This window comes from Triplophysa dalaica, chromosome 12 (assembly GCF_015846415.1).
Source record: "Triplophysa dalaica isolate WHDGS20190420 chromosome 12, ASM1584641v1, whole genome shotgun sequence".
In the NCBI taxonomy this organism is placed as follows: domain Eukaryota; kingdom Metazoa; phylum Chordata; class Actinopteri; order Cypriniformes; family Nemacheilidae; genus Triplophysa; species Triplophysa dalaica.
Window position 1 is genome coordinate 17,111,443 of NC_079553.1, and position 13,991 is coordinate 17,125,433.

A 13,991-nucleotide genomic window follows, 5' to 3' on the forward strand; every position below is an offset into this window, starting at 1 on the left:
TGAAATTCTCTTCCCACTGAGTTCAGACATGCTGACTCTTTTAATATTTTTAAATCTTCACTTAAAACTTATTTTTTAAGGCATTCAAGTGATTATTATTTGTTTCTTTACTCCAATGTACGCTTGTTTTAACTTTTCTTTTTTGTATTTTATCTATATGTTTCTGTGAAGTGCTTTGAGATGCAAGTTTTACAGGCGCTATATAAAATAAAGTTTATTATTATTATTCATACTGTTAAAGCTGTCAGCAGAACAAGGAAAAAGACTTGTTATATTATATGCATTGAGAAACACATAGACATCAAAATTTATGATAACCTTAACAATGGTGACAATCAACAACCTCTTCAGGTAAACATAACTCTGAACATCACACAGCAAAATTCACAAAGTTCAACAAGTTGCACAGTTTATGCTCCAAAGCAAGTGCTGTACATTTTTAATCTCGCCATAACATGAATTTTGGCATAAATACATTTTAACAATTTTTCATGATTTTCTGATGTGCTGATTCCTTGTGTCTAAATGATATACAGATTAATTGTTTCGTCGATAATGTCTTTTTTATTCTTTGGAATATTTTATTGTCATAATACTGTTGGATTTCGAGCAGTAGTATCACAAGATTGGTTTGACCAAATGAACATGATGATTGTCACCAGTAAACATCAGCAGGGGCCCTATTGTACACCCTCAGTTCTTATTTTACTGTCCATGCGTATTGTTTAAACAGCAAATGCATTTGCGCCTATTTGTGCGGCCGTGGGCGTGTTGGTCTAAAAAGAGGTGTGTTCAGGTGCATTATTGGGGGTTGCTATTTTGAGTAACTGAAAATAGACTGCGCCATAGACTTACTCAAACCTGATCTAAAGTCAATGGCTCAATATTTGTTTTGTTATTTAAGTATTAAAAATAAATGGACTACAATGTAAAAAAAAATATGATTATTGTGCAAATAACGATAAAAAAATCAAAATTGTTCTGTAGATAGTATGCGTGTGCTATTTGACCACGTCTACGAGCAGATGCGTTTCCTCTCTGGAGAAGCGTCCAATCTTTGTCCCGGCAAAATCCGCTATGGCGCGAACAAAAATCGTCTCTTAAATGGAATGAGAGATGATCCTCTGATTGGTTTACTGCACGTTTTGCCCAAAACATGATTATTTAAGAAAATAGAGAAAACCCTTTAGACGATGCGCCTGGCGCAATAAGATAACAGTTTTCAGAAACGCCCACTTGGGCTCTTATTCCAGATCTACATTAACCCTGCATATTTTACCCAGACAAAAGATTAAATCTTTGAACATTGCATCACATTCTTCAGCATTTTACTTTTTGTAAGGCTTTTTTATGTTTAATTTAGATTTTTGAATGGTTTGACTTATGTGTTCGTCTTTCATGACTCTATGAACTAGAATTGGTCATATATATACTAATTTGTTCTTTAGATGACAGCAGAGATACTCCAATAAAGAAAAATAAAATATCAAAACCTGTTCCACCCAAATGTAAGTTGTTACATGAGTCACATCAATAATCTATTGAATTATCTTTTTGTCTTTCAAAAGTGTTAAAAATCAAAAGCAACCTATGGATGTCTTTTAATTGTCTGTTTTACACCTACTTTCAGATCAGCCATTGCCTAAAACATTCCCACAAGACATGGGTTAGAAAAGTATAGATATTTATGCATATATGTGCATTTACTGTGTGTATCAAAATGTAAGATATCTTTTAAAATAAATTTGGGTTGATGTGTTTTCCGTCTCATCCACAGAAAGACAACAAAAGACAAGATCACCAGATTTATTCTGTAAGAAGACGTCTTTAAATATTTTCGATGTTTATCCATACCAGCTCTATCTAAAATAACACATTTCCTAAAGCAGATGAATCATTGCCGGAGTGCTCACTGACAAATATGTCACCGCTCCATCAAGGTGTGTAACAAATTTTCACTGAGTTACAATTATAACTAGTTTTATGTGCCTGTGAAAACCCAGTTAAAGTATTGTTAGATGTTTATTACATAAAAACAATTCTACATAATATAAATAACATTTTGTGAAAACATTCAATTTAAATTGTTGATATTGACAGTTTAATGCCATATTAAAGATTGAAATCGGAGTAAAATAAAACATTGAAATCAAACTTTTAATTTGCATTGTAGTTTGAAACGTAAGCCTGCTTTTCTATCACATATAACATTTTGTCTTCATTCCACAACAGTATCAGATCTTCTCTTGAATGAGCCACAGAACCCAACTGAGGAGGCCACAAAAAGTAAGCTTAAGTAGTTGTTTGAGGCAAACATCCATACGGGTTCAAACAGGATTCTATTAGATTATAGTTAAGGACAGGACCTCTGACCCTCAGGTGGTTCCATTGGCATGTTGTATCTGAAACTTTGTATTACTGGCACTTCTTATGAATATTGCTTTGACAAATCTCTTGTTGTTTTTTCTCAATATTAGTCGCTTTGGATAAAAGCATCTGCCAAATGAAAATATGTATATTTTATAGTTAAATGAATCAAACATGTACTTTCAGAATTTGAAAAAGTCATCTAATCAAATTTTAATTTTCAAATGCAAAATAGCTCAACTTTAAAACCTACAGTATTTTCTTATATACTTTGTCCACAGACTATCGCACAAAAGTCCTGCAGAAATTACAGGAGCTGGTTGAAAACCAACAGGACATCCTTGCAATGCAACGCACAGTATTGGCTGCTCTGGCTCCTAGTAACATGGCAGATGAGGATATCCTTGATGGACCCTGCCAAACATTAGAGGATTTCGCACAGTTGGACAAAATGCTGGAAAACGGCGACAAAAGGACAAAGATGGTAATAAATACAGCAATTTAAATGTGACTATTTGAACATTAAATACATTTACTTTACAATTAGAAATTTGACAGTCTTCTAAATAACTACAGTATTCCAAATATGTTTCTAATATATAAGATACTGTGATTTCAGAGCAATGTAAACAATTCTGCTCTTCAGTATTTTTAAATAGTTATACCGTGCAAATGAATTATCACAGCATACAAGTCTGCCAAATGCACTGTAAAAGAAATGTACTGTAAATATATAAATCGCTTTTAAACAGTTGAAATTTGTTTACAATTAATTAATTATCGGATAGTCTTCATTGAAATTATAAAGTCTGGCATTTCCGTCACAATTGAGTTATTCACATATTATCTGATTTTTATACATCCCAAATTGTGTACATTTTGCGACTGTTAAAAATATTTTCTTAAGAATATCTTTCTCTTAAGAAGACAATGACAAATGACATGGCCGGACACAGTCATAATTACGATGTCACTTGTAAAACAAATCTCGACAGATTCTTTCGAGAATTTGGATTCTTATTTATTTTGTAAACCTAAAATAAACTAAAGTTATGAGAAAACTGTTTAGAAATTGTTTTATGAATGTTTTGCCAGATAGAACCTTATGATTCCAAGCGTAAAGGGATTTTGGGGGGAATTTGTCTGCATTCAACCTGTTCCAAAAACCCAAATTACAATTTTGAGATTATTTTGATATTTTGATGATTTTATCCGGATTAAACCTTTTGAAAAACCGGGCCCTAGAGATTTGTTTCCCATCTTTGCTATGAATGTCTAAAACTTTGTAACTCAATATCTCAGAACAGCTCAAAATGCACATATTATAATTCTAAGGTGGCAAAGTGTTGTTTTTATTTTGTTGTTGTTGTTCCAGTTGAACTACCTACGGTCTCTTGGCGGAGCTGATGAAGGTGCCGCTGTCCGCAAAATGATGCGTAAAGTGGCCTCGACTGAAGTGTTGAGTGCCTACAGCCTAAAGGGGAGGAAAGGCAAACTCGCCTTTCAAAGCCTCAGAATTTGCAATATTATAATAAGTGTGTGTTCTTTCATCAGTTTACCTGAATCCTCTCTTGTTCATATTGGTTAAAAATCATTTAGCTAAATTAATTTAACTGAGTTATTAGACGCACAGATGACTCAACACAGATTGTTCCTTTGTGCACACCAGCCTGATGATACTACAAATTAGTGATCGAGAACTCCAGGGAATGGTAATCTAAAATGTCCTTTATTTGTACGTTTTGTTGTGGTGCACCTTCCTAAATGTTTCCTTATTCAAAGGATGCATGTCCATCGTAAGCAAAGCACTTTGTGGTTCGGTTTCAAAACATTAAGGAAATAGAAAATAAAGTGCAGGCTGCTCGCTGTTAAAAAAGTTATTAAGAGAGATAAAGGCCACAACATGCAACACTCTTCTGCACACACAAGGAAGAAGCATACAAACATGCCAAATAAAATAAATAAAAGGATTACATTGTAAAAGGTTAACCATGCCCTAAATACACCTGCGCCATGGACTTCAGACTATGCGTATATCCACAGGTGTCAAACTCAGTTCCTGGAGGCCCGCAGCTCTGCACATTTTAGCTCCAATCCTTATCAAACACACCTTATTCAGCTAAACAACATCTTCAGGATTACTAGAAACTTCCAAGCAGGTGTAGTTTAGAGCTGTTTTGAGTTAAACCGTGCAGAACTGCGGCCCGCCAGGAATTGAGTTTGACACCTCTTGTCTGTATCATCCAAAGTAGATTCGTAAATGCGAGTGCGACATACATACCATATAGATCGGCAAAATAGTGCCTAAATTGTGATCTGTTATGTGTACATTCATTATTGTTAATTGTTGATGAAAAATCTATTGTCTAACATTATATTAGATCATTGCATACAGATCTTAAAGCTTTCTGTCTCAATGTCAATCAAGTAAAGAAATAAAAAAGTTATATACATTTTCTACAGGTATTGGTTTTGACCTGGTGTGTGCCAAATCTATTGGTATTAGCCTACAATTTATTTAAATTCGACTCAGTTTTGCTAGGACATTTGCCATAAATGATAAAACTGTGCTGTTTCGTTGGAACTCTTAAATCACCTAAATAACTTTCTTAGTGATGTGTAACAAAGGCTGTAAAATCAAGTGTTACCTAAACTTCCAAGGTGTGGTTGGACCTAAACTGGACACTGGCCCTCTGGAAACTGATTTCGATACCAAGTCTACAACTATATTTAATCATTATAGCAAAATTAAATTCATCCATTATTTAAATTGACCTAATAAAATAGTTTAACCACTTAATGCAGAAAGTCATAACCATTTTCAGAATCACGATAGAAATTTTTATTTATTTGCATCTTTCTCCAAATAACATATTCATGTACACGTATTGGTCTCATGTATAAAATAACATTATATGTATAACGTCTAAGAAACCGAATCGAATCGGAGCAGTGTTATGAAGTAATCGTGTCATTCAAAACGAGAGCCTCTACAATTTCTACTTATTTTGGGCAACTGCAACTTTACCAAAATTTGGTTAGCCTAGTTTCATGTTGCTTTGTCACATTGTTACTGTTCTCTAATTTTGATCTCAACAGAACATTTAATGTAAACAAATCTTTAATAAGGAAGCAACATTAATAGCTTAATTTGTAAGACTACAGTGTTCAAAACCTAAACATATAGGAATGTATGGAGTCAAAATAGCGTCAAATATATTAGCAACAGAAAACAAATATTTGCAAACAAAACATAAGTTTTGCAAATAAAATTGGGTATTAAGCAAAAAATTGCATCTTCGAAAGTAAAAATTAAGAATCTGTTCAAACAACACGGGGATGGATTCAATTTCAATGTCACTAAGCGATTGAGCATATTTATCTTTATAACAGGGCTGTCTTTGTCATAGTCAGAGAGGATGTCATTAAAAAAACGTTAGTTTGTGATACGGGTTTACATTTGAAATGGCATGTTTTTTTTAATTATTTTTATAAAAGAGCCCTTAAACAAATTAAGGCTTGAAAATATCTGAGTTTTTTTTTTTTTTTTAAGTTTTTATCATTAGTATTGTTTAGCTGTGCATTCACAACCTGAGTACTGCTGGTTTACATCAACTGCACTTCTATTTCTAATTAATTATTCGATTGTTCTTCCCTTTTTCTTACATTTTTAATCAATTTTATTGCCGTTTTATTCTTTCTTTTAATGTTATTTGTGATCTTAAATAATTTGCATTTTAAAGATACGTCTTATTTCTCTTTGTCAATCATTTTATGTAAAGCACTTTGAATTGCCCTTGTGTATCAAATGTGCTACATAAATAAACTTGCCTTGCACTTGCACTATTTAGTAACCCACGTTACTTGCACCTTGCACTAAGACGCACTTACTCTATTAACGACTTGTTAAAACATCACCTCGTAAGGTAAACAGGACACACATGCGCAATTACGATTGCTTGACCACTTATCTAAAGCATGCAGGACGTCAACATACATGACTTCATCTCGCTACAGTCTGGAGCGGGGACTACTTTAAACGTAAGGGGAGGCAGGTTCAGGTCGCTTGTACACGCCCCAATCTCTTTCTCCTCCCCCACATCAAATCAGGGACACAAAGCGAGGCGCAAAGAAAAGTGAAGAGCAAAGAAAAATCAGTGTCGCAAGGGAGCGACTGGCTGAAACTCAAAATGATTGCTGCTGAATTTTTACTTTGCTGATCTTGATTATTTCTCTCTCTGAACATGTCGGCCTGAGCGTGTGAAAAGATGTGGCTCGGCAACCGGTGGCACAGCTTGAGTGGGCAGGGATGCCTCCCTGAAGGTAGTACTCTTGTGAGTGGATGGCCGACCCCGCTTGGGTGCCCGTGCAGGAATCAGCGGACAACCTCGTGCTCCATGAGTAGGCTTCAGTCGGTCGATTGTAACTCGTTCCGTGCGACCTCCAATGTCAACTAGGAAAGTCTTCTCACCAGACTCCAGTACACGAAACAGCCCATCATATGGAGGACGCAAGGAGTGTCGGCGCGCGTCACAACGAATGAACACTAAATCAGCTGTAGATAGGTCCCGGGCTATCCATGACTGCCCCCATACCGTGCTGTGAAGTAGGCACAGGCTGAAAAACTTTGATCTTATCAACAAGGACAGACCGTCCAACGGAAGGGTTCCAGGGTGTAGTACAGGATGGAATGAAATCGCCTGGGATACGCAGTGTCTGAAAATACACCAGTTCTGCCGAAGAGGTTTGCAGATCATCCTTAGGAGCCGTCCGCAGGCCCAGAAGGACCCAGGGCAGTCGTTCAACCCATCTGTCGTCCGTTAAACTGGCCCTCAAAGCAGTCTTAAGAGAGCGGTGAAAACGTTCACACAGCCCATTGGCCTGTGGGTGGAATGCCGTAGTTCGATGGAGCTGCACTCCCAGAATGCGGGCCACCTCCGACCATAATTCTGACGTAAACTGCGACCCACGGTCCGAAGACATGTCTGCAGGTGTGCCAAAACGTGCAACCCAATTGTCAATGAAAACCCGTGCAACATTCGCTGTTGTAGTTGAGGTCAATGGAACTGCCTCTGGCCACCTGGTGGTCCGATCCACCATGGTTAGAAGGTGAGTAAACCCCCGGGAGGGCGGCAATGGACCCACCAGGTCGATGTTGACATGCTCAAATCGACGCTCTGGTACCTCAAATGTCTCCGAAGGTGCTTTGAGGTGCCTTTGTACTTTAGCCCGCTGGCACTCCACACAGGCAGCAACCCAATCTCGAACATCTTTTTTCAATCCATGCCACACATATTTGGATGAGACCAGAGTCTGCGAAGCTTTCCGCCCAGGGTGTGACAAACAGTGGACCGTATCGAAAACCTTACGTCTCCACTGCATGGGGAGGATAGGGCGAGGATGGCCGCATGAGACGTCACACATCAGGGTCACTCCTGCCTCAGTAAAACGGACATCAGCGATTTTCAGACTCGAGTCAGCTGTCCTGAATGCCTGTACTTCGGGGTCAGAATGTTGGTCTGCTGCCAAACGGACAAAGTCCATTCCTAAATGCACTGCCTGCACTGTAGATCTCGAAAGGCAATCCGCCACAACGTTGCTTTTTCCGTCAATGTGCTGGATATCCGTCGTGAACTCAGAAACGAAAGCCAAATGACGTTGTTGGCGGGTCGACCAAGGCTCGGAAACTTTGGCCATTGCATGAACCAAGGGTTTGTGGTCCACAAACGCTGTAAATGCACGGCCCTCAAGAAAGAAACGAAAATGTCTGACAGCTAGGTATAGGGCCAGCAACTCTCTGTCAAACGTGCTGTACTTTGTCTCATTCGGACGTAGCTGACGGCTGAAAAATGCAAGGGGCTGCCAAACACCTCCTACAAGCTGTTTGTGCACTGCGCCTTCTGCCCAGTCTGAGGCATCGGTGGAGATAGCGATAGGAGCGCCAGGAATCGGATGAGATAGCAAGGTAGCTTGTGTTAGAGCTCGCTTAGTGTCCACAAAGACTGGGTCATCTCCTCTGACCAAGTGATCAGCTTATTCTTGCCGTGCCCTTTTAGGGCCCTGTACAAAGGTCGCATGAGCTCAGCGGCACAAGGAATGAAACGGTGATAAAAATTCACCATCCCTAGAAATTCCTGCAGCGCTTTGATAGTGTGGGGCACAGGAAAATGTTCGATGGCATCGACTTTGTTTGGTAGGGGGAATGCCCCCATGTCTGTTACTCGATGACCAAGAAAGTCGATAGCCCGCAGGCCAAACTGACACTTGGCAGGGTTAATTATTAACTCGTGTTGACTGAGTCGGGTGAAAAGCAAGCGTAGATGAGTCAGATGTTCGGATGTGGAGTTGCTGGCGATCAGGATGTCATCCAAGTACACAAATATAAAGTCAAAATCCCGTAAGATAAAATCCATCATGCGCTGAAAAGTTTGTGCCGCATTCTTGAGACCAAAAGGCATCCGTAAAAACTCAAAAAGCCCAAACGGCGTTATCACAGCTGTTTTCGGAATGTCTTCGTGGAACACTGGCACCTGATGGTAGCCTCGCACCAAATCCACTTTGGAGAAGATGGTTGACCCAGCTAGGCGGGCTGAAAAATCCTGAATATGAGGAACCGGGTATCGATCAGGTGCAGTAACATCATTTTGCCGACGATAATCCCCCATCAGTTTTGGGGACTATATGTAGGGGTGAAGCCCAAGGACTGTTGGAGCGTCACACTATTCCCACGTTTTTCATGTTAGTGAACTCCGCCTGAGCCACTGCCATGTTTTCAGGATGCAAACGTCGGGCTCGGGCATGCACTGGTGGTCCGGACGTAGAAATATGGTGTACGACCCCATGGCTGGCCGAAGTAGATGAGAAAGTGGGTTTAGTGAGATTGGGAAAGTTGTTGAGTATTCGAGCAAACTCACACTTTCCGGTCAATGCGCTAGACAGCGTGGTCGTGGCAAAAGTGCTTTGTGAACAAGGTAACACATTGAAACCTTCCGCAGTGACTAAGCAACAGTTCTTTACATCAACCAACAGTCCATGAGAGCAAAAAATCTGCGACCAGGAGGGGCCTGCTCACCTATGCTAAAACAAACTCCCACGTAAAACGTTGTCCATTGAAACACTGTGGGACTAGCCGTTTTCCATATGTTTTAATTTTGCCTTGGTTGGCCGCTTCGAGAGGTGAGCCAGTTTCACCTGATCGTGTGTCCACCGGTGAAGCAGGAAGCACGCTAACTTGAGCCCCCGTGTCACACAAGAAATGTCGTCCCGATAGAGAGTCAGTGATGAATAGGAGATATTCAGCGTTATGTGCCACTACACTGCTGACTGTTGGCGTGCCCAGACTCGCACTGAACGTGCAAGGTGTACGACACCTTTTAGCTTTTGCGCCAAAACGGGCGTGAAAAAAACAAAATCCTTGATCGGCTGGCTGCCGTGCAGTAAATGACGGCCGTTCGTCAGGACCACGCGCTGCAGCTCTCGTTACAGGATACACAGACGTAGCTACCGAGTCATTAGGCCCACATTTGCGCGAAGCTGTGTGATATTCGTCTGCTAGCTGTGCCAGCTCTCTGTAGTCAGCCACCGTACTGTTTGCGAGTGAGGTGCGAACGTTCTGTGGCAACTGTTGCAGGAACAACTCTTTAAACAGGAAACATGGCTTATGCTCACCTAACAGTGCTAGCATATGATCCATCAACTCGGACGGACGGGAATCACCGAGCCCCGGCAGCGAGAGCAAACGACGTGCTCTTTCGGTCTCTGATAAACTGAAAGTCTTTAAAAGGTACGTCTTCAGTGCAGCGTATTTACGTGTTTCCGGGGGATTTTCCAGGATGCTGATCGCTCGTGCGGCTGTGGAACTGTTGAGGGCTGCAACCACATAGTAGTATTTCGTGTCGTCCGCGGTTATCTCTCGTAAAGCGAACTGAGCCTCGGCTTGGGCGAACCAAACAAGCGCTTGTTGTTCCCAAAACTCCGGCAGCTTTAGCGAGACAGCGTTCGTCGACATTGTGCGTTAGTAGTTGGTGACCCCCGACTCGGGGTCACCAATGTAGCACTTGTGCTAACAAAATAAACACGCGGAAACAGCATATGACAACCGCTGCTAACGCAGCACCTTTAATCAGAAGACTGACTAAGAATCTAACAACACGGAACAACAACCATAAAGGCTCCACCTCCTTAAAGGGGCCATATGCATTTCTCTGAGTGAATGCCGGTTGTGAATTATTTATTTGAGTCAATTGTGTGTGAGGTGCATGCATCTGCCACTAAAGTTGCAAAGATATTTGACCCTATTTTTGCTCCATAGGAATGTAAAGTATTTATGAATCGTGAAATAAGGAAGGACCAAATTGAAAAGAAGATTTATTATATTTGAAACAGAATTTGTAAGAATGTTGGCTTACTTCAGTAGAATGTCATTAAAAGGCCTTGTATTAGTAAGATACAGATAAAAGTAGCATTAAGTCAGGACCTATTCATCTAACTATGCAGTTATATTGTTTTTTTCAGTTTTTTACAATCGTTTTTGCACTAATAACAGAACCTTCGTGTCATTTTTCAAAATTCTAGACACAAAACTCAAAACAGTCATTATTTGTAACACAGGCTGTCCAGTGTTCAAAACTTTGAATATTGCGTTCATATCTTTAAAGAGACCTTGCATTTGCAGAAGGATTGTTTCAAAATACTAATTTATTATGAAATAGCATGGGAACATTACTTTAGATCACCCATACACAAGATACCCATAGTTTCACTGTGTATTTGTTAGTACAGTCATTAAATATAGTTTTACAAAAACATGTGATTCAGGTTTCATTAATTTACTGTAGACTAGAGAGAATAGTACAGACACAGTGGTATTGTCAGAGAGCCAACACAGACTCCACCAGCTTCACCCACTGCAATCAACAGATCTCACTCACCTTAGTACGGATCAGACACCTGCCACCAATCACCAACCACACACCATAAAGTCACACTTCCCCGGTTCACTCAGTGTCTGGTCTCAAACCTACTACGAGCTTATACCCTAACACATTGTCTGCTGAGGATTCACCAAGGGCTTTGGACTCCACTCTACCTTTGTGTGTGCGCATTCGGCTCCTGGCTCTCCTGTTTCCCGTCTGCTCCAGTGGACTTAACAAACTACTCCTACATCAGATAAGACTCATAGACTCTCATAGCTCAAGCCCCTTGTCTACCCAGTGTGTGCTGTTCCCATATTCTGTTTTGGTATTTCAATAAACTCCCTTGTCATAGTACTGATCTCCGTGTCCCGTGTCTGCCTGCTGACAGAAGACCAGACCATAAAACCATCTGGAGATGGAGCAATCTGCTTCCCCTACGGATATTCCATACGTGCAGCTTTGTCTCCGGATCCTCACCAACAATCTGCCTCTGGCAGTCCCATGGGCCTTCCCCCCAGCTATTCGGGTGAGGCGGCAGGATGTAGTGGTTTTCTGCTTCAAGTTTCCCAATACATCGAGATGCACTTGCAAAATTTTACCACCGAACGAGCTAAAGTGGCATTTCTCATTTCCCTCCTCTCTGGAAGAGCGTTGCTCTGGGCTCAAACCCTTTGGAGCTCACTATCCCCCCTGATTAACTCTTTTTCCAACTTCCAGGAGGTGTTCGGTCTCAGTACCGGGGACCTGGTTGTCTCCGACCAGCTCTTCCGCCTACGTCAAGGAAATTCTTCGGCGAGTGACTACACTCTACATTTCCGCACGCTAGCGGCTGCTAGCGGATGGAATGAGGCTGCACTGATGAGAGCTTATCGCCAAGGTTTGAATTCCCAACTCCGTAAAAGGGTAGTCATCTACGATAACAGCATGGGGCTTGAGAACTTCATGCAGAAAACTGTGAAAATTGCTCAGTTACTCACCGCATGCCAACTAGACGAATCACCTCGCTCACCGTTCTCACCCAAAGCCTATCCTTCAGTTCCTGAGCCCATGCATGTTTATACCCACAGACTCTCTCCCCAGGAACGAGCACTTCGTATGACCCAGGGTTGGTGTCTGTATTGCGGGGCCTCTGGGCACCAGATCAAGGCATGCCCTATTTGCCCGCCACATCTTGTAGTGAGTACCATTCCCGGTTCTCCTGCCATTTCTAAGTTAACCCTTCTAGAAATTCAATTACTCACTCCCCATTCGGTTGTTTCAGGACGGGCACTCCTCGACTTGGGCTCCTCAGGCAACTTCATCTCCCTGTCGTTATTAAAACGACTGGAGTTACGGTTAGTACCTCATGCAGAATTAAAGGTAGAAACCATCCAGGGAAAGCCGCCTGGACGAGGCAGAGTAAAATATCAATCACCACCCATCACCCTAAGTATCGGTTGCTTGCACAGAGAACAGATCTCCTTCCTGGTGTTGGAGGGACCCAACGTAGACGTCATCCTGGGACGCCCATGGCTCGCCCAACACTCTCCGGAAGTCAGATGGGAGTCCAGCGAGATTCTGCGGTGGAGTCCAACCTGCCTTCGACAGTGTATCTCCTCGGTTCCCAAACCTCCGGTTAGTCACTTCTCCGTCCAAGTACACTCCACCCGTGTGGAGAGTCCTGATCCACCGTCAGATCTCCACATGCCATCTGACTATGTGGAGTTCCAGGATGTTTTCAGCAAACAGGCAGCCACCCTCCTACCACCTCATCGGCCATGGGACTGTGCCATTGACCTGCTGCCTGAAGCTACGCCGCCTAAGGGACGTGTGTATCCTCTGTCCATCCCAGAGCGCAAGGCATTAGAGGATTACATCGAAGAGGCTCTATGCCAGAACTTCATTCGATCTTCTACCTCACCCGTGGCCTCAAGCTTCTTCTTCGTGGATAAAAAGGATGGTGGCTTGCGGCCCTGCATCGACTACCGGACCCTCAACAGCCAAACTGTCCCCTATCCTCTTCCCTTGGTCCCTGCTGCCCTTGAGGAACTCCGTGGTGCTCACATTTTCACCATACTGGATCTGCGGTGTGCCTACAACCTCGTTCGAATCCGTGAGGGGGACGAATGGAAGACGGCGTTCATCACCCCTTCGGGCCACTACGAATACCTGGTGATGCCTTACGGACTGTCCAATGCCCCAGCCGTCTTCCAGGGCTTCATGAACGAAATATTCCAGGAGTATCTCCATCGCTTCGTGATCGTCTACATAGATGATATCCTCATTTACTCCCGAGACTTGGCTGAACATCGCCACTACGTCATACAGGTCCTCCAACAGCTCAGGAAACATCAGCTCTATCTGAAGCTTGAGAAGTGTGAGTTCCATCGCCCCACGGTCCAGTTCCTCGGGTACATCATCAGCGCAGAGGGCATTCATATGGACCAGGGAAAGATCCAAGCCATCCAAAACTGGCCACTTCCTCAAAGAGTAAAGGAACTTCAACGTTTCATGGGGTTTTCGAACTTCTATCGCAGATTCATTAAGAGCTTCAGTTTCATGTCCTCTCACCTCCCTGCTCCGTCGTAAACCCAAGTCGCTGTCTTGGAACCCCGAAGCTCGAGCTGCATTCGAAGAGTTAAAGAGAGCCTTCGTCACTGCTCCCGTGCTCACTCATCCAAACCCAGATCTCCCCTTCGTAGTGGAAGTAGACTCCTCTACTACCGGCGC

At 42.1% G+C, this 13,991-nt stretch overlaps 1 protein-coding gene across 6 annotated transcripts in view; it reads left to right on the forward strand.

Moving 5' to 3' along the window:
- The window catches only part of LOC130432294 (uncharacterized), a 28,468-nt gene that overhangs the window by 9,293 nt on the left and 5,184 nt on the right, over positions 1-13,991 (forward strand). For 4 of the 6 annotated variants that reach the window (XM_056761595.1, XM_056761596.1, XM_056761594.1 and 1 more), the window contains 7 exons: positions 1,449-1,508; positions 1,631-1,666; positions 1,778-1,813; positions 1,887-1,940; positions 2,233-2,286; positions 2,649-2,851; positions 3,743-4,656. In XM_056761595.1, the coding sequence (XP_056617573.1) occupies positions 1,449-1,508; positions 1,631-1,666; positions 1,778-1,813; positions 1,887-1,940; positions 2,233-2,286; positions 2,649-2,851; positions 3,743-3,955 (656 nt within the window). In that variant the 3' untranslated portion in view covers positions 3,956-4,656. Of the gene's footprint in view, positions 1-1,448; positions 1,509-1,630; positions 1,667-1,777; positions 1,814-1,886; positions 1,941-2,232; positions 2,287-2,648; positions 2,852-3,742; positions 4,657-13,991 lie in introns of those variants that run through there. The other 2 variants (XM_056761597.1, XR_008908454.1) reach the window with 2 other exon arrangements.